At 38.9% G+C, this 21,241-nt stretch overlaps 1 protein-coding gene across 12 annotated transcripts in view; it reads left to right on the top strand.

The window, feature by feature from the left end:
• The window catches only part of TMBIM7P (protein lifeguard 2), an 83,799-nt gene that overhangs the window by 45,596 nt on the left and 16,962 nt on the right, over positions 1 to 21,241 (top strand). For 11 of the 12 annotated variants that reach the window (XR_008912454.1, XR_008912455.1, XR_008912457.1 and 8 more), the window contains exons 4-8: positions 3,826 to 3,879; positions 4,080 to 4,170; positions 16,716 to 16,753; positions 16,889 to 16,976; positions 19,953 to 20,042. Coding sequence is in view for 8 of the 12 variants with exons in the window: in XM_056800204.1 (XP_056656182.1) it covers positions 3,826 to 3,879; positions 4,080 to 4,170; positions 16,716 to 16,753; positions 16,889 to 16,976; positions 19,953 to 20,042 (361 nt within the window). In the remaining 4 variants the exon portion in view is untranslated. The remainder of the gene's footprint in view (positions 1 to 3,825; positions 3,880 to 4,079; positions 4,171 to 16,715; positions 16,754 to 16,888; positions 16,977 to 19,952; positions 20,043 to 21,241) is intronic. The other variant, XM_056800207.1, reaches the window with a different exon arrangement.

Raw genomic sequence — 21,241 nt, 5'->3', positions numbered from 1 at the left:
ACCTCCTGGAAGGCTGGAGCAGTATGGAAGATCTCCACGGCTCTGACCAGGCTGCCAGCTCCCTTTCCAGCTCCTTCCCTGCCGTCTGTGCTCGACACTCTGACCCTGCCCACAAGGTACACCCTCCAGACCAGCGCCTTTGCTGCCCAGAGGTTCCCACTGCTGCTGGAGGCCCAGAGCTGGGACCTTCCTTCTACCTTCCCCTTAAACCCGAGTGTTCTTGGATTCCAGCTTTGGGGGAGGGGTGTACCTTTTAAGTTGAGTCCAGCAGGAGGGTTCCTTGATTCTGTCTTGTTGTTGGGTTTTATTTTCAGTCCCCCAGGAGTATTCAGTTTGTGATCGGTAAGGAAGGGTATTCAGAGGTCTCAACTTCTGCTCCTTCTATGTGGCCATCTTGACTCCACTTTTCATCTTGCTGATTTTAGTATACCTTAAGATGGTGGTCACCTCTAGTATATTTTTAAAGGTATTTGATAAGCTGAAATTCAGCTCTTAGGAAAAACATTTACACTCTAAAATATAGCTATAGTTAGGCAACTGGAAGACCTGGGCCAAACGTAAACCCTGGGTAGCAATTCACCCTTGAATATCATAGTCTATTGATTTTTCTTCTCCATACAGTCCCTAGCAGAGGAGCCAGTAACCATATTTAAAAAGATCTTATAAAGAGAAATCTGCACCTAGGGAAGATTAATCTGCCATTGCTTTGAAATATGAATTGAAACAGGAAGAGAGCAGAGACTGGGAGACCCCATCAGTCAGTCCGTTTGCCTTGAGGGCAAGGACTTTCTTTTTGCTTATAGATGTATCCCCAGTGCTTAGTACAGTGCCTGGTCCATAGTGCTCCCTTAATTAGTGCTTGTTGCCTTCTTTGTGTTTGATAGACAAGAATTTGCTGAGCACCTAAATAGGTATATGTAGACTTACACACACACAATTTTATACCTATATACACACACATACGTATATGTATGTACAACCAGAAGATGTACAAAATAAATACCAGGTGATGGGTCTGGGGATGAAGACTTTTCAGCCTATTGGGAGGATGTAGAAAGTGGTACTTAAGCTAAGCTTTAAAGGGAGAGTGCATGCATTTGGGATGTGGAAGACACCCTCTGCAAAGGCCTGGATGGCATGGAGGGCTGTGTGTGAGGAACAGCAAGAAGGCCAGCCAGCTTGGATTGTAGAAAGCATGGGAGGATGGGTAGTAAGTCTGGAAAGGTGGATCGGAATCAGGTAATGAAGGGCTCTCAATGCCAAACGGAGGAATTACTTTGTATTTGACTCTTGAGGCAATCAGAAATGACAGAAGTTTATTAAGTAGGTGAGTTACATGGTCAGACCTGTGCTTTGGAGAAATTACTCTGGTAGCCAATTTTAGGATTCCTCAAGATGGTGGTCACCGTTAATATATTTTAAAAGGCATTCAATAAACCAAAATTCAGCTCTTTGGAGGATTGAGTGGAGAGAGCTGAGGCTGAGAGGCCAGTCAGGAGGCCATTTTCATAGTTCAGGTGATAGTGATGAGAGCCTGAATGAGGGTGGGGTTATGGTTGTGTCGGTCTAATCGTAGGAGATTTAGCAACTCCTTGGATGAGGGAGAATGAGAAATCAAGGATGACTTCCAGGTTACAAACATGGAGAACTGGAAAGAGAATGATGACCCCAAAAGAAGTAGATAAGAAAGATAGATTTAGGGAAGTGTGTGTGACAAAAATTGCCTACAGATCCATTGATTAGGCATTGCTGATAACCCTACATTCAAATTATAAAGAGGAAAAACCGCCATTAATTATACTCAGAGCACCAGCATCACTAAACAAAAAAATCAGTGAGCCCAGAGTTTCAGCAAACTATAGAGATTTTGGTTACCCAAGCAGGATAAGAGTGATTTCAAATGATCATTTCAAAGATTAAAAAAAAGGAAGATAATGATTTAGAGACCAAAGAACAGATGGCAGAAGGGGAAAACATATATTAGCTAAAATAGGAAATTAGCTAGTTAGCACTAGACCTGTAAGTGGTAAGTTTGATCTTACACTCTAGCTCTGTGATGTTATTAAGTAAATGAAAACTGTTTGGCCTGACTATCAGCCTCAGCAAAACAGAGGTGCTGTTCCAACCTGCACCAGGGAGGCCAACGAACCAGCCGTGCATTACAATCAACAGCACACAGCTTTCTAATGTCAACACCTTCAAGTACCTGGGCAGCACCATCGCCAACGACGGGTCCCTAGACCACGAGATCAATGCCAGGATCCAAAAGGCCAGCCAGGCACTCGGGCGGCTGCACTGCAAAGTCCTCCAACACAGCGGTGTAAGCACTGCGACGAAGCTCAAAGTGTACAACGCAGCGGTCCTCAGCTCGCTCCTGTACGGTGTGAGACATGGACACTGTACCGGAAGCACATGAAGCAGCTGGAGCAATTCCACCAACGCTCCCTCCAGTCAGTCATGAGGATCCGATGGCAGGACCGAATCACCCACCAGGAAGTCCTCGACAGAGCCAACTCCACCAGCATCGAAGTCCTGGTCCTCCAAACCCAGCTACGATGGTCTGGACACGTCATCCGCCTGGACCCACAGCGAATACCAAGACAGGTATTCTATGGTGAACTGTCAGCTGGACTCGGGAAACAAGGCCGGCCAAAGAAAAGATTCAAGGATCAGCCAAAGTCCAACTTGAAGAGGGCTGGCATGACAGCAAAGCAACTAGAACTCGTTGCCTCTGACAGAAGCAGCTGGCGAACCCACATTCACCATGCCGCCGCCACCTTTGAAGATGAACAACGTCGACGTCTGGCTGCTGCGCGTGAATGCTGACACCAGGCCACAACCGCACCTCCCATAACAACTGGCGTCCCAGGCCCCGTGTGCCACACACTGTGCGCCTCAGCCTTTGGACTCCAAAGTCATATGAGGGTACACCGTAGATGAAACTACACAAAGACAATCGTCATTCTGTCACCGAGAGACTACCACTATACTATACTATACTATACTATACTATACTATACTATACTATACTATACTATACTATACTATACTATACTATACTATAAAGTTAAGACCTGAATTCTCTAATGATCCATCAGAGAGGATGTGGGAGTGTTTGTGGGGACGAGGAGATGGCAAATTCCTTTTGGGGCATGTTGAGTTTGAGATGTCTCCTGGATATCTCATTATGTGTGTCTTATAGGTGGTTTTGGTAATGCCAAATGCAGAGCTATGGAGAGAAATCAAAGGCAGAAATAAAGATGTGTAAGTCACTGGCATAGAGATGATAAATTCATGAACAGATGAAGTCAATGAGAGTGCAAAAAAAGGGACCCAGGATTGAGCCTTGGGGAGCCATCATTAGAGGGATTGTACATCAGAGGGGACTGGAGGAGGAGGAGGAGAGCCAAGAGAGAGGGCAGTGTCTCTAACACCCAGACAGAGTCTAAGAGAAGAGCATGGACAAAGAACAAGAAGGATCAGGACTGAGAAAATTAGGTAAATAAGAGATCATGTTTTGAGACAATTGCAATAGGCTAGTCAGGTTGTAATAAGGACCTATGCTAGCTAGGGTGAGGGCAGTGGGAAGAGAGAGGAGAGGGAGAACAGAGATGTTGGTACAGAGATAGAACCTACAAGACTTGGACATCAGATGGACTAATTAAAAATTCTTTTGTAAATCGCTTGAGACTAACCCTTTTCCTCTCATGATGTTAATTTGCCTGTCTTTCAGATTTATGGTTTGAAATATTATTTTCATTGCCTGTCTCTACTCTTTGAAATTATAAAGCCTATTTTAAATATTATCTTTTTGTTTTTGACTAGCACACCTCTAAAAACTTGGGTGCTCCTGAATTCCTGGTTCACTATTGCTCTCTTGTAAGTATTATGAATTTTAATGCAATCTGTTTTACTAGTAACACACATATACCCACACACACAGTGCCTCATTTTTGCTGTGGTGCTTTTATAATAAAAATGATTTAATATACTAAGTAATCACATTTCCCTTTGATTTTTTGAATATCTTGTAATGTGGTTATTAGACATTAATAACATACTTTAATGTTGTCTTTTAGCCCTTCACTTCTTATCCTAATCCTTATGCTGGCTTGCTGTGAAGGTCCCCGTCGTAAAGTGCCACATAATTTCTTTTTACTGTTCCTTTTTGTAAGTAGAAATCCTTAAGACTTATTATATATATAATATATATTATAAGACTTATTACTTATTATATTATATTATATATAGACCTCTAGGATAAATTTTGTCATGTTATCAAACTTGCCTTAATTTTAAAATATATTTTATTTATTTTAATCAGCCAGGATCTACTTTCTCACTCTCCATCTCCAACTCCTACTCCCAACTGAGAACACTAGAAAAGCAAAACACATTACAAATATGTATAGTCAATCAAAATAAATGTCCACAGTGGCCATGTCCAAAAAATATTTGTTTCATTCTGAGTCCTTCACCTTTCTATCAAGAAAGTGGATGGAGTGTTTCCTCATTCGACTTCTGCTTAGAAGGATTTAGCACAATAGTATTCCATCACATTTATATTCTAAAACTTCTTTAGCCATTTCCTAGTTCACGGGCATGGCCTCACATTCCCAATCTTTGCTGTCTCAAAAAGAGCTCTAAATATTTTTGTTTTTCCTTAAGAGTGGGTTTTATTCAGGAGTAATCCCTCCCTCAATCTACCCTCCCTCTAATTCCTCCTTTTACCTTTCCATATTTCCATATTGAACAAAAAAAAAAATTGTTTTGGACTCAGCTGTGTGGATGTGTTTTCTTTCTTCTTTTGATCAGTTTAGAAGAGAGTTGAGGTTGAATTATCAGTCACTACTTACTTCCTCTTCATTTGTATAGATGCCAGACCTATTAAAATTAGAATATAGATATTCATCATTTGAGAAAAATTGAGTATATTTCTGAACTTAAGGAATTCATGAATGAATTAATAAATTTGCTTATAAAGTAGCATTTCTCCCCAAACTTTTGGAACTCTTAGAAACAGCTTTTTAAAGTTTTTTTTTCAATTAAATGTAGAAATAATTTTTGACAATTGGTTTCTGACATTTTATGATTCTGATTCTCTCTCTACCTCCCCAACCCTTCCTAGAGGAAGTAAATATTCTGATATAGTTTAGACCAGTGCTTTCTTGAAATATTTTCATATTCTCTATGTCATGATTGAAGGCACATATCACATATACAATAAAAAACTCATGGAGGAAATAAAGTACAAATTGGCATGCATTGATCTGCATCAAATTCCAACAGTTCCTTCTTTGACTGGGACAACATTATTTTTGTTATCATGAGTCCCTTGCAGTTATCTAGGAACTTTGTTTCACTGATAGTAGTTTAGTCTCTTGTAGTTGATCATCATATAATATTTCTGTTATTGTATATTCTGTTCTTCTGTTTCTGCTCACTTCACTTTGCATCAATTCATATAAGTCCTTACAGGTTTTTCTGATCTTAGCCTATTTATGATTTCTTATGGTGCCATAGTTTTCCATTACAACCATATACCACAGCTTGTTCATCCAGTCTCTAATTGACAGACTCTCTCAGTTTTGAATTCTTTGCCTCTACAAAGAGAGCTACTAAAAATATTGTTGTACAAGTAGGTCCTTTCCCCCATCTCTGATCTCTTTGGGACACAGACTGAGTAGTGGTATTACCGAGTCAAAAAGTGCTCTTTGTTTTATGACTCCTTGGACATGGTTATACATTGTTCTTCAGAATGGTTGTTACAGTTCCACTATTAGTACATTAGTGTAACAATTCTCCCATATCCCTTCTGTCAGGGACCACCGGGGACTACCTGATTGGGGGATCCCCAGGGGTAAGAATGCAGACAGGCTCAGGAGGACTGATGGCAATCAAAATGGCACCAATGGCTACTTTATTGAGGGAAGTAATGATATTTATAGGCAGCTCGATTGATATACAAACATATCCATCCACAAAGTTACAGGAAATATTTTCATAGTAACAGATAACCAATCACAGAGCGTCTTGAGGAGAACTGTCAATATATTGATCTATTGGGTCCATTCTGCACTGTTATTGGAGAATTCAGGGGTATCCAGAAGATACATGAAAACATACATGAGATGACATCTCTTCTGCTAGAGTTTCCAGGGATAAGACATCTCCCAGTTCATCCCCAAGCCACTTAGGCCTATTCAATGTACTATGATTTCTTTATTTAGGGGTCTAATAACTTAGAGGTCCTATCACCCCTCCAAAATTTATAATTTCCCTTTTTGTTAGTCAATCTGATAGGTGTGAAATGGTGTCTCAGAATTGTTTTAATATGTATTTTTCTAATCAATAATGATTTGGAACATTTCCTCATATGACTATAGATGGTTTTAATTTATTCATCTGAGAACTGCCTGATCATATCCTTTGATCAATTATCAATTAGAGAATGCTTTGTATTCTTATAAATTTGCCTCAGTTCTCCATATATTTGAGAAATGAGGCTTTTGTCAGAGATACTTGCAATAAAAAATTTTCCCCAATTCGTTGTTTCCTTTTTAATCTTCGTTGTATTGATTTTGTTTGTACAGAAACTTTTTAATTTGATGTAATCAAAATGATCCATTTCATTTTTCACAATTTTCTTTATATCTTGATTGGTCATAAATTCTTTCTTTTTCCATAAGTCTGACAGTAAATTTTCTATGTTTCCCTAATTTGTTTATGGTATCCCATTTATTTCTAGATTAAATGTCCTTTTTGACTTTATGTTGCTGCATGGGATGATATATTTATCTCTGTCTAGTTTCTGACATATTGTTTTCTAGTTTTCTAAGCAGCTTTTGTCAAATAGTGAGTTCTTCCCCTGATAGCTTTGGTCTTTGAGTTTATCAAACATTAGGTTACTTTGGTTATTAGCTACTAATGTGTTGCATTCCTAATCTATTCCATTGATCTATTGCTCTGTTTCACAGCCATTGCCAGATTGTGCTGATGATTACCACTTTATGTTATAGTTTGAGATCTGATAGCCATGTCTCCTTCCTTCATATTTTTTTCATGAATTCCTTTGATATCTTTGACCTTTGTTCTTCCAGAAGAATTTTATTATTACTTTTTCCTAGTTCTAGGAAATAATTTTTGGGCAGTTTGATTGGTATGGTACAGAATAAGTAAATTAACTTAGGTAGGAGGGTCATTTTTATTATATTGGCTTGGCCTATCCACAGGCAATTCAGATTTTTACAATTGTTTAGGTTCAAATAGTTTAGGGAGTATTGGAGTTAATTGTTCTTTAAATGTTTGGTAGAATTCACTTGTGAATCCATCTAGGCCTGGGGTCTTTTTCTTAGAGAACTCTGATAGTTTATTCAATTTCTGTGATGGAGTTTAAATATTTTATTTCCTCTTTTGTTGATCTGGGTACTTTATATTTTTGTAAATATTCATCTTTTTCATTTAGATTATAAGATTTATTGTCATATAGCTGGGCAAAATAATTCCCAATAATTGTTTTAATTTCTTCTTCATTGGTTGTGATTTCACCTTTCTCATTTTTGATACTGGTAATTTGGTTTTCTTCTTTCCTTTTAAAAATAAAATTAACCAATGGTTTATTTCTTGTCTTATTTATTTATTTGCTCCTTGGACTTCTTACTTTCAACTTTATTGATCTTTCCTTTGATATTCAGGATTTCCAATTTAGTGTTTAATTTGGGATTTTTAATTTATTCTTTTTCTAGTTTTTTTAGTTGTATGCCCAATTAATTGATTTACTCTTTCTCTATTTCATTGGTGTAAGCATTAACAATATAAGTTTCCCTCCAAGTACAATTTTGGTTGCATTCCATAAATTTTGGTATGTTATTTCTTCATTGTCATTCTCTTTAATGAAATTATTGATTGTTTTTATTTTTTTCTTTGGCCCATTCAATCTTTAGGATAATATTATTTAGTTTCCAATTAATTTTTAGTCTTTCTTTCTGCTGACCTTTGTTGAATGTAAGTTTTATTGCCTGATGGTCTTAAAAGAATGCTTTTAATATTTCTCCTTTTCTCTACATTTGGTCATGAGGTTTTTGTGCCCTATTATATGGTCAGTTTTTGTGAAGGTGCCATATACTTCAGAGAAAAAGGTATATTCCTTTGTATTCCCATTCAGCTTTCTCCAGAGATTAGTTATTTCTAACCTTTCTAAAATTTTATTTCTTACTCATTTTTTGGTTGGATTTATCTACTTCTGAGAGGGGAAGGTTGGTGTCCCCCCACTAGTAAAGTTTTACTATCTATTTCTTCCTGTAACTCATGTGCCATTTGGCACACATTTGTATAATTTTGATATGGAGGGTTATGTTCAGTTTCACTGGATATATTATTCTTGACTGTAGACTTAGATCCTTTGCCTTTTAGAATGTCATATTCTATGCCTTCTGGTACCTTAAAGTATAAACTGCCAGATCTTGTGTAATCATGATTGTGATTCCACAATATTTGAATTGTTTCCTCCTGGCTGCTTACAATATTTTTCCCTTGGTTGGGAAATTTTTGAATTTTGCTGTAATGGTCCTGGGATATTTTTTTATTAGGGTCTCATTCAAGAGGTGATCAGTGGATTCTTTCCATTTTCATTTTCCACTTTTGTTCAAGGATATCAGAGCAGTTTCCCCTGCTGACTTCTTGTAATATAATGTCCAATCTCTATTTTTGATCATAGCTTTAAGGTATTCTGAAGATTTTTAGATTGTCTCTCCTCGATCTATTTTCTAGGTCAGTTGTTTTGCCAATGAAGTATTTCAGATTTTTTTTCCATTTTTTCATTCTTTTGATTTTGCCTTATTGTTTCCTGATGTTTTATGGAGTCTTTAGATTCCATTTCTTCATTCTGATTTTTAGAAAGTTCTTTTCTTCCTTGAGCTATTGTGGTTCCCTTTCAATTTGTCCCATTCTAGGAGAGAGAGAGAGAGAGAGAGAGAGAGAGAGAGAGAGAGAGAGAGAGAGAGAGAGAGAGAGAGAGTGTGAGTGTATTTGGCCTTCTAATGACATCAACTCTCCCTATTCTCTGCTGTTTGGATAGTCTTTGGCAACTGACTTGTCAGCCTCAACAAGCAATGTTCTGTGGTAATAAGGGCATTTTAATGAATCATCTGGTAATTATATAAGTTTCTCTGTTTATAAAGTGGTTCTATTTTAAAATTTATTAATTGTTTGGAACTTGGAACATTTTTTGTAGGGCTACATCCAGGATTGCTTGGTTTAAGGAGTGGGAGGTTGTACCTGGACTCTTTATATGGCATGAGGCAAGACCATACTTCACAACTGAATGACAAAAAAACAAAAACAAAACACTGAATGACAGGTGCATGGGGGGAGGGGGCCATGGTCTTTTTAAGTTCAATGGTTTTTTTCCCTTTTAAATATTATTTTGTTATTGTTTTGATTTTCCATATTATTTCAGATAACTTGTCTTTCTTTGATATCTTTTTCTACTTGGTTTCTATTTGTTCCTTTAGCAAGACTTGAACCACAGCAGCCAACTGGGAAAGGGGGACCAAAAGAAAGGCCTGTTGGGGTTTTGCATGGCTGTCAGAAGACAGTGAACCAATGAAGTGGTTCTGTAAACCTTAAAATTTCCCAGACCCTACTTTATAAGATTGAATTAAGACCATTCCACATTTGGGCAGTGAACTCTACTTAAAGCAGGAATGTGAGAATTCTACTTTACCTACTTGGGTCTGCCCTAGGGGAAGATAAAGTTGTAAACTCTTCTGAACAATGAAAAGTACTTAAACCCATACTTTTCTTAAGCTAAGTACCTATAAAGGTCAAGCAACTTGTGAATTTACAAGGAACAAAGAACTGGAAAACTTACTCAGAGCTTTCCTGGTGTGAATTACTCAAAAATCCACACCTTCTTAGGTGTGGACTAAGAATGGGCGGTCCTTTAGAAACATCTACAGTGATTGGTAGATGTAAGAACTTAGGGGAGGTGACATAGGAGATTTTGCCCTTAAAAATAAGAGCTCAAGGAAGAGCTGGGGAGTCATTCTGAAACATTCAGATTGGAGAGACTCATTCTGAGGAGACTGATTCTGAAACATTCAGATGGAGGAGGGAGCTGGTGAAAGCAGCTGAGATGCTGCTGGCCTGGTGCCATTAGAAATCCTTACTTAGACAGATCTTGTGGTGAGTGTTAAAAAACTGATTCTTTTCTTACTCTCTCTCTCCTTTTTTGATTACTCATTGTATTGTTAATTTAAAATCTCTATAAAACCCAGTTGACTTGGGTATTTGAATAATTGGGAATATTTCCCTGGCAACCACCTTATATTTGATTTTAAACCCAAGACACTGTAGTGAAACATATTCCTGCAGTCAAATTTGCTCACCCTCTTTTATATCTATCACAATTTATATCTTCCACTATTTTAATCACTACAGTTTAAGATCTCAACCATTTTAAATCTCACAGTTCAGACAAAAGCCACTGCCCCATAGGATGCCTGGCCTTGAACCTGGCCACTCTAAAGCTGACTGTACTTGGCAGACACAGGCAGATTGGAATCCAGGAAGCTGTAGAGGAATCTCAGTTGAGGGTTTTCCAAAAGACCACTGTGAACACATTCATTTTAAAATCTAACTCAGGGCAACTAGGTGGCTCAGTGGATTGAGAGCCAGACATAAAGATGGGAGGTGATGGATTCAAATGTGGCCTCAGACACTTCCTATCTGTGTGACCCCGGGCAAGTCATTTAACTCCCATTGCCCAGTCCTTACCACTCTTCTGCCTTGGAATCAATACATTACTAGTATTGATTCTAGGATAGGAGGTAAGGTTTTGTTTTGTTTTTTTGTTTTTTGTTTGTTTGTTTTTTAACTAAGAATGAGGAAGGTTTTAATAAAATAAAATTCAACATAAGTGGCATCCTTTTCTTTTTTTTTAAAAGAACAAAAATCCTAGGTTTAATAAATTCTATATGACCTTTCAACAATATGGGAATTAAAAAACATGTGAGACTTGATAATATTTAGTCTTCCAGAAGTTGCCCTTTAAAAAATATTTATATATCCATAGTTTTGGGGACTTACTACCCTTTGTCTTCTCTCTGTTCTCCAATTATTATTTTCAAACTGGATGGCAGCTTCTTCAACTGGTCACTTTTTATCAAGAGAAAGAAACTTAATTGACAGTGGTTCTATTACTTCTTCAACAATATAAATACTTCTATATGAAGCCTTTGGCTGCTTGCTGGTCTTTTAGTCTACAGATCATATTTTCTTTAGTCTTTTGGGGAACACCTTTCCTTTATCCTTTTCCCTGTTCACATTTCCCATATCAGCCTTTTCTGGGTGTAGCAAATCATTTATTTTAACCAAGAGGTCTGCAGTTACCTCCTCCAGATTAGTGGAAGGAAGTAGCTATCCTTCCTTTGGCACCACACATCTTCCTTTTCCTCTACTTGGGTACCAGCTTGTGTCATCTCTACTTTATCATCATCTTCACCATCATCACCCCCTGGGTTTGGGGGGAAATGTTTGCACTTCTCTCTTTTCTTGCTGTATCTTCTTGATAAATATTCCTTTTGTTGTTTGGTTAAATAATACCAAGGTAGTGATTACTGCTGCTCGATATTGGGGAAAATATTCAGGCAGGTGGGCCCATTGGAAAAGAAAGGAATTAAATTCAGCCAGCCCACTGGGGACCCAATTCATCTGCAAGAAGTTTTTTGGTTTTGTTTTAAAACCCTTCCTTTCTGCCTTAGAATCAAAAAATGTATTGGTTCCAAGGCAGAAGAGCGATAAGGGCTAGGCTAGGCAATGGGGGTGAAGGTATTTACCCAGGGTCCCACAGCTAGGAAGTATGTGAGGTCAGATTTGAACTAAGGACTTCCCATCTCCCAGCCTGGCGCTCTATCCACAGAGCCACCAAGCTTCTCCTCTACGTTTTTGTTACACCAAGGAGGATTGGTCAGGTAGTAAGAAGAGAAGCATGAGAAAACAGGAAGATATTGTCTATAGCCTGCTTCTCAAACTTTCATGTCAGAACCCCTGTACAAAGGCTTTTAAAAATGACTGAAGATCTCAGAGTTTTCTTTACCTGGATTATTTATACTGATATTTATTGTATTAGACGTGAAAATATCTTCGTATTCTTTTGAAAATAATTTGACCATGTGAAATCTTTGAAAGGGTCTTCAGGATCCCCAGACAGTTGGAGAATTCCTGTTGTTGTGTTGGGAGCTGCAGTCAGATCAAGTGTGAGGATGCCTGAGGGAAGTCTGAGGAAAGTCGATAGATTTAGGAGAGAGAGAAGAGAGTTTCAGTAAAGGGTTGGGATCCAAAACCGGTTGCTGCCTGAATGGCTAGTAAGGAAGTGGATGACTGTAAGGTCATACCTCTGGCACAGAGGAAGGAAGAACATAAGATGACAGCTTGAGGGTTTGACAGAGTTAAGTGAAAGTTCTGTCAGTTTTTTTAATTTACAGGGGGTGGGAGCATCGTGTCAGGCCTAAGAAGGGACTGGAAAAGAGAGAGACAGAGGGGGAGGGGAGACAGACAGAGACAGACACACAGACAGACAGACTGAGAGACTGACCCAGTTGACTCTGTGAATGTTTGTTGCTGTGCATTAAAGAGCAGAGGAGGAGACTAAAGGGGGTTTGCTCACTTACTGGAGAAAGAGGTGGACTTATGCTGTTAGTAATAAAAGTCAAAGGAAAGGACGGGGGTGCCCACTCTCAGAAAGAAGAAATGGAGAAAGGAGAGCCAGTGAATCAAGCAATACTTGAGCTTGCCACTAGGCGGCACTGAAGGCACAAAGCAGCTTTAGTTTCTGTCAGGCTCAGTTATTAAATTATTTGTTGGGGGGTGGGGAAGGTGGAGTGGAGCTGGACAGAGAATTAGGTTAGGGGAGAGGAGGTGTCAGGAGGGGCCCTGAGGCTCTGTGGAGGGAGCCCAGGTGGGAGATGGGAAGTTCCAAAGCTCCCAGGGTTGAAATTCCTGGTGTGCCTTTCTCTAGTCAGAAACAGGACCCCAGGCATAGTCCATGAATTTGTGGATTGATGTTGGATATGGGCCAGTGACTAGTCAGCCACATGTGCTGGCAAACATCAGATAAAACCTCCTTTTTGGAGCATAGAATGACATTCAGATTCTTAGCTTTATCAGCTAATCTCTCCCCAAAATGGCCTTTCTGTGGTATATGTATCCCAACTGGTACTTGCTCTGACAAGTTGGTGGGATCTGCCTGCCAGAGCCTTAATTCACTTGTAGGCTGGATCTCTGAGGTGGTGGCAAACTTTGACCCTGTCTTGCCTCCCTGGGCCTTTTGAGATCTTACAAGATTGGATAGATAGCCTCTGCCAGTGATGGTGAACCTTTGAGAGATGGAGTGCTGGCCCCGTGCCCCACCCCCACAGATCAAGTACCATTCCCCACCCACTCCTCACCCCCACCCCCACCCCAGCAAGGGAGGGAGGAAGCACTCCCATTGGCTTCTGGACAGAGGGGCAAGGGAAGTGAGGAATGTCCTCAGGCTCATGGAGAGGGGGTTGGGCGCAGGTCTGCCCCAGTTCCTCTAGCTTTTACCTGTGCCTACAGACAGGGCTCTGTATGCCCTTTTGGCACATGTGCCTTAGGTTTGCCATCACAGGCCTAGGTGCTTCCATCTCCAATGGTCCAACTCATGAACTAAGAACAGCCACAAGGTAGGCATGTGAGCTCCTTGCCTTCCTCCCCATCATGGGGACAGCTGTCTTTGGCTCCTCACTCAAATGTATTCAAGCAGGCCCTGAGTTGTCCCTCTGGGTACTTTTGGCTCATCAGCCAATCTAGAAGATACCAAATAAGTGGATTAAAAATGGTGGAGAACTCCTGGCTGTCCTCTAAGGTGGCAGTTCCAGAAGCAGCCTCATCATGTAAGCTGTGGGGACTCCTCAGCCAGCCACAGAGGTATGACTAAGTAAGAATGTCTGCAAAGACCCAGTAATTAACGGGATAGGGAAAATGCAGAGAAAGACAAAATAATCACTTATATCTGTAGTAATAAAGGATTGTCAGGTGAGACTGAAAAATGCAGAATAGCCACCTATACCCTAGAGCTGCTGCTTCTGTCCTGTATTGTCACTTTGTGCAGGAGGAGCCAGGACTCCATAGCGACTTGGGAGGGAGACTTCTCTTGCATTAGATTGGGGCCTCTTTCCTGGTTGAGCTCCCATTTAAAGAACTCATTCATCCTTATGTATTTTGGGGGCTTATTCCAATCTGTAGAATTCTCATTTCTGTCTGTTGTTTTGTTTGAATAGCTGTTTTTACTCACTGATTGCTATTTCATTTGTTCAATTTATTCAATTTTTTTTAAAATTTGGAATTCTCTTTCCTCTCCCATTGAAAAGGTAAGAAAAACAAAACCCGTTACAAATATGCATAGCCATACAAAACAAATTATTATGTTGACCTTGTCAAAAAAAAGGAAGAAGGAAAGAAAGAAGGAAAGGAAAATGGGCTTTATTTTATAGCATGTCTCGGAATGAGACCTTTGGGATTATGATTGGTCATTGGGTCAATCAGTTCCTAAGTCTTTCAAAGTTGATGATCTTTATAAAACTGTTGTTATTGAATTGTTCCCCATTTTACAGATGAAAAAACTGGTATAAACAAAGGTTAAGTGACTTGTCCAGATTGGCTAAGATTGGTAGAGCTGTGAACTAGTGGTATCATTCTGGAAAACAATTTGGAAAATTCCTATTAAACTGTACATATATTTCCCTTGTTTTGTGCATACCCCTGCTAGATCTATATTCTAAGAGTATAGAGGACTCATATAAAATATATTATTACTAATATATTTTAATATTTAATAATTCAATAATATAATTTAATAATAAATTTTAGATATAATAATTTATTTTATAAATAGATTTAAAAATACATATTTTTTACATGAGTTTAGGCCTAGTAGTGCTTTGCATAAGTCAAAGGGGATCTGCACCATTTAATAAGAATTTTACAAATTTCTTTCCAGAGTAGTAGAATTAGTTCATAGTTCCACCAACAAGGCATTAGTGTACCTGGTTTTTTTTCCATAGCTCCTCCAGCATTTGTCATTTTCCATTTTTTTGGTCATATGCCAATCTGATGAGTATAAAGTACCTTAGAGTTGTTTTAATTTGCATTTCTCTAGGTGTAGGTAGGTGGTGAAATGGAGAGAGTGCTAGCCTGAAGTCAGGAAGACTGGAGTTCAAATTTAGCAACAGATACTTTCTACCTATGTGACCCTGGGCAAGCCACTTACTCTCTGTTTGTATCTGTTTTCTTATATGTAAAATGGGGATAATAATAGCATACCTACTTCCTAGAGTTATTGTGAGGACCAAATAAGATAATAATTGTAAAGCATTTAACAAAGTGCCTGGCACACAGTAAGGGCTATATAAGGGCTAAAAAGAAAAGCAATCATCTTTCATGTGACTACTGAAAGCTTGTATTTTCTTTCCTCTGAAAACCACCTATTTATTTCCTTTGACCATTTATCAGTTGATAGCTGGTTTTTTGGGTTTTTTTTTTAACTTGTAAATTTGACTTAATTCTCTGTATATCTTAGAAATCAGGGAGACTTGCTAAAATTTCCCCCCCAGTTTCCTGTTTTTCTTCTAATTTTAAGCTTCATTGGTTTTATTTGTATAGAAACTATTTTTATGTAATTGAATTTTTTTTTTTAAATCTCCAACACACCTGTTTCTCTTCTTTGGTTATGAACTCCTCTTCTATCCATAGATCTGACAGGGAATTTCTTCTATGTTACACTAATTAAGTAATGAGGTCATCCTTGTCTAACTCATTGAGCTTGTCTTGCTGGTCATCTTGAGGAGGAGAGTGGAACCCTACTGGAGACAATGCCCACAGTCCCACCTATACCTCTAGCTGATGGATTCACTGACAGAGAGGGAACTGGGAGTGCCTTATAGGGTTGAAAGATTTGAGAAGGGAAAGGCCCTAGATAGACCAGAGATGCTCGGAACAGGCTGTTCTGGTCCTTACTGCTTTATCCCTATTTCTTTAGAAATGGAAGAGTGGGTAAGTTCTGTTCTAAGGGAAGAGACGAAGAGAAGGGAATTGACGGAGGAATAGATCTGAATAGGGGCTGGCTCACCTTCCTTCTTTCTCACCCTACCTCTCAATATTTTTAAATGTCAAGGAAAGAATTAATGGAATCTGTCAAATCAAATCTGTCAAATCAAACTTTGTCTAATGCCCTTATTTTTTTTAAGGGAGGGGGAAGAAAAACAAGAAAACTTAACACATTGCTAGTGCTTAACAGCATGTGTGGTCTTCCACATCCATACTCCCCACCTCTACAGTGAAGGATGGAACATGGGTTTTCTCGTCTCCTCTCTGGTGCCAAGTTGGTCCACTGTCATTGCAGAGTTCAGTTTTTATTTTCTTGATTTTCCTTTTTACCATGTGGTTGTCTTTGTGTCTGTTGTTTCCCTGGTTCTGATCACTTAACTTTGCAGTCAGGAGAAATAGTTAAAAACACTGAGTGTTAAAAGCTAAGTGTGTGCTAGGAAATGTATACTAGCCCCCAAATTCCCATCAGCTTGTGTATGATTTCACTGCCCTCCTAATAGAATGCATTTTGAGCCTCCCCTTTCCCAACTCCAGACATGCTCTTCTCAGAAGTCTGACTTCACCATTTATTCTAAATTTCCTTTTAGACTCTTGTGCAAGGGACGCTTCTGGGAGCCGTATCTGTGTAAGTCACAAGTCTTCCTTCCTCCTTCCTTCCCTCTCTATCTCTCTATCCCCTCTCCTTCCCTTCTAGCCGCTTCTCTTCCCTGTGAACTTCTCTGGATTTACGTGAACATTGATCATATTTCTTTGGTTTTAGTTACTATCATGCCAACGAAGTGATGTGGTCAATAGGAGGAACAGCCCTGGTGACTTTGGTTTTCACCTTGTTTGCGTTTCAGACAAAAGTAGGTAGGATTTGATCACCTGTTTGTGGTAAAGGCTGCTCAAAAACACATGTGGGTTTAGATAGGAATTTCTCTAGGACAGAGATTGCTTCTTTTGCCTTTTCTTTGTATCTTTAGGTCTCAGTAGAGTGCTTCAAATATGGTAAATACTTAATAAATGCTTATTGATTGGTTAATAATCAAGATTTAAGGGTAATGAGATTGTCAAGAATGAATGTGCTTCCTTAGAAACTTTCAAACCCTTCTTCCCCCCCCCCCAAACCCTTACCTTCCATCTTGGAATCAATACTGGGTATCGGTTCCAAGGCAGAAGAGTGGTAAGGGCTAGGCAATGGGGGCTAAGTGACTTGCCCAGGGTCACACAGTTGGGAAGTGTCTGAGGCCAGATTTGAACCTAGGACCTACCATCTCTAGGCCTGGCTCTCAATCCACTGGGTTACCCAGCTGCCCTCTCAAACCTGAGTTTTTTTCTTTTCTTTCTAAAGATTGTTTAAAGCAACACTTGGGGGAGTTTTTTTCCCCTTGCCATAGTGTTAGAAGTTGTATTAGAAGCCAGATCTAGATTTATTTAAGCCTCAGTTGGTTAAGGCTCTAAGACCTGTTGCCCCTTGGGAGCCCTACCAAGAGACTCCCAAGTCTGTATTAGCCAAATTCTCCAGGAGTCAAGATGGTGGTAGGCCTCACTGAGCAGCTCCTTCTTTTAGACCCTCCTTGGGTAAATCATGAGGCTAGTGGCTCTATAAATAGACCTTGCCCACTTCTGTCTAGTAACACAAACTCTTAAGTTTCTGACTATAGAAGTAAGTGAAGTCACTTAGAAGAGTCTTATACAAATCCCTTCTGTTATGGGAACTGGGAGAAGCATTAGGTGGTAGTTGAAGACAATGCTATCAAAATCTCATTAAAAGTTAGAAATTAGAACCCAAGTTTCAGATTTAAGATGTTTTCAAATTTATCAATTTTCACTATAGCAATTACAATGTACTCATGTACAATGTACTCATACATGTGCTCATGTGCTGAAAATTTGCCATTTGCACATAGGCATACCTATTTCTAAATGGCCTGGCCCAAGAATAAAAACTAATGGTAGTAACTAATGGCAGGATGTTTTTCACATCAAAACTTTTTTTAAAAAAGGTTTTTAAAAAGTTTATGAGTACTTCAGCCATAATGGGTTCAGAAAAATAAAATAATGACTATATTACAAAGTGATTATAAAAACTATGTTTTGGTGATTTTGAACTATTTCTTGTTTAGGTCCTCTTTTATTCTAATCAGGTTACATCTGAGTTACTAGTAGTAATAATTCTTTTGAATGGTCCTAAATTATTCTTGTCTGGCCATTTAATATGTTTGCCTTTAGATGGGCAGATTCAGAGTTTCTCATGCTAGAGAAGAAAGGAAAATTTCCTCGTCTTCAAAGTGGAGCAGTCTTTGCCCTACTTTTTCTCACAGTGGGTTAATGTGTAAGGGGTAAAATTTAAGGTTGGACTGGATATATTTTTAATTGGTCACCAGGGATTTAAATTCTAAATCCCAATGAAAATACTCAAGCCAGAATGAAATTTATGGTGGTTTATTCACAATAGAAGGAATAAATTAAGGGAGAGAGAGACACAGAGAGAGGAGAGAGATATAGAGAGAGAGACAGAGAGAGAGAGAGAGAGAGAGAGAGAGAGAGAGAGAGAAAGGAGAGTGACAGAGAGAGACAGAGACAGAGAGACACAGAGAGAGAGAGAGAGAGAGAGAGAGAGAGAGAGAGAGAGAGAGGAAGAGAGAAAGAAAGAAAGAAAGAGAGAAAGAGAGAAAGAGAGAAAGAAAGAAAGAGAGAAAGAAAGAAAGAAAGAAAGAGAGAGAGAGAGAGAGAGAGAGAGAGAGAAAGAAAGAAAGAAAGAAAGAAAGAAAGAAAGAAAGAAAGAAAGAAAGAAAGAAAGAAAGAAAGAAAGAAAGAAAGAAAGAAAGAAAGAAAGAAAGAAAGAAAGAAAGAAAGAAAGAAAGAAAGAAAGAAAGAAAGAAAGAAAGAAAGAAAGAAAGAAAGAAAGAAAGAAAGAAAGAAAGAGGAAAAGAGAAGAAAAGAAAAGAAAAGAAAACAAGGCTGTTCTGGCCAGTCTGAACCAGGCAGGAATTCAGAGGTTTCTGCCAAGGTGGGGTCAGAGGATTGAATCTAACAGGACTTCTAGCCACGAGACCTCCTCCAAGATGAGGGGTCTCTCCAGAGGCTACTGTCTCCAGAAAGCCAAGGGAAAGGGAGTCCCAAGACATGGGTCTCTCCAGAGGCTGGTACCTCCAGAAAAGCCAAGGAAAGGAGAGTCAGCCTTTTCACTCACCACAGGACAGTCTAAGGGAAGCAGTCTGAGGTCTCATGCTTCAGCTCCTCCATGGTCAAGTTCCACAGGGAACTCCCCCTCACAGGAAGTGATATGAAATATAAAGGCAGTTCTTTACATCACTTCCTATGTCTTACATATACCAATGGTGACTTAAACTTGACTTTGGACAACCCATGGGGTCAGTCAGTTGTTTCTGATTTGTCACTTGCTAGCACATGAGGGTCACAGACCATCCTCCCCCACACTTAATCCTTAAGTGGGGTGTATACATTCCTAGTTGCTAAAATTCTGAAGACTAAGCAGGGTGTAGTAAATCTAAAATTCACAGATGTGAAGATTGAATAAAAGCATAGAAATGAAGTTGGTTGGTTTTTTTTGTAGACCATAAGATACTCTAACAACATCCACTGCTAGACTTAAGATTAATAACTATAAGGAGCCAGTGGAGTTTATCAAAATATATCATATATTCCCATATATGTTAATAAATATTCCTATATGTTATAGGAAGAATATTTTGACAAATGAATGGTGGATAGACTGGAATAGGGGAGAGACTTGTGGTAGGGAGACCATGTAGCAATTTCTCTAAGTACTGTGGTTTTTGCATATTCTCTGAGGGTCTTATTGCATTTTCCCTCAGATTGATTTTACCTACTTCTCTCCATCTGGCTTGTCTTGCTTACTCTTGTTAATGATCTATGGCCTGATTTGTTTGTTCCTGCGTTCATATGTAAGTACAAATGGAAACTTATAGAAAATTATTATTTTAATTACCATCTCATTATTAGGAATGTATATCTAGACCTAGAATGGAATGTGGGAAGTGTAGGTCACATTGCAAATGGGAAATAATAAAATATTTGCTGTGTCTCCTAAACTACTCCTAGAAACACAGATCTGTCTTTTAGACATTGATGTCCATCTTAGTGATTCTTTAATCCCCAAATGCCCCAATTTCTAAGCAATTACAATTGAGGGAGGGTTCAGAGAAGAGACCCTTCAGGATATGGCCAAGGATAATCTACATGGAAGAAGTGTAGAGCCAAGGATGATGTCTGGAAGTGTGGGCACAAAAGAAGGAGGAGAGCAGTCATGTAGGGAAAGTAAGAGATGTTCAAGAAGGGACTGACAGCCTGTGAACTGCTCAGTGGTCCCTAAAGAGAAAAAAGTAAGAAATATAGAGAAGACTTCCTCAGTCCATGAAGGAGAATCTATGGGAGAACTCAGACCAGAATTGCCCAGGATGTGAATATGTGCATGGGCCATAATCTGGACCAATGGAAAATAAAGATATGGTGGAGCGGGAGAATAAGCACTTATTAAGTGCCTACTATATGCTAGCCACTGTGTTAATTAAGTACCTGGGAGGTGAGTGCTATTATAATTTCTGTTTTATAGTTGAGGAAACTGAAGCAAACAGAGGTTAAGTGATTTGCCTGGGATCACACAATTAGAAGTAGTCTGAAGCTGAATTTGAACTTAGTTCTTCTTGACTCCAGACCTAGCATTATATCCATGGGAAGGAGGGCAGAAACTGATATAGACACTTATCCACTGATGTGTTAAAGTTAAGAAAAAGGCATTCTTTGTGCCAAATGTGCTATCTCCAAAAGTGATTTAAAAGTGATCTTACCCTATAGATATATGATGTAACAATGACCATTGATCACTACTATTTTCTGTGCAGAATATACAAATTAGCTTTGGTTTATGACCGTGATATTGCCTAATGATCACTCCATTTTATTTGTAAGCTGTAAGTATTGACTTTTTTTTTCTTGAGAGTACAGCTACTCTCTTGTTGGTCAATCCAGTTGATTTTTTAATAAGTATTTACCTCCCCCCCAACTTAGGATTCCCCAGTTGCATTTTGCCCCATTTTTACTTCCTTCAAAGACTCAAGTCAATGTCATCAAGTATTTATTAAGG

The sequence above is a fragment of the Monodelphis domestica genome, chromosome 5 (genome assembly GCF_027887165.1).
Source record: "Monodelphis domestica isolate mMonDom1 chromosome 5, mMonDom1.pri, whole genome shotgun sequence".
Classification (NCBI taxonomy): Eukaryota; Metazoa; Chordata; class Mammalia; order Didelphimorphia; family Didelphidae; genus Monodelphis; species Monodelphis domestica.
The sequence above is the reverse complement of the archived record's forward strand: the minus strand, read 5'-3'. Positions and strand labels throughout refer to the sequence as shown.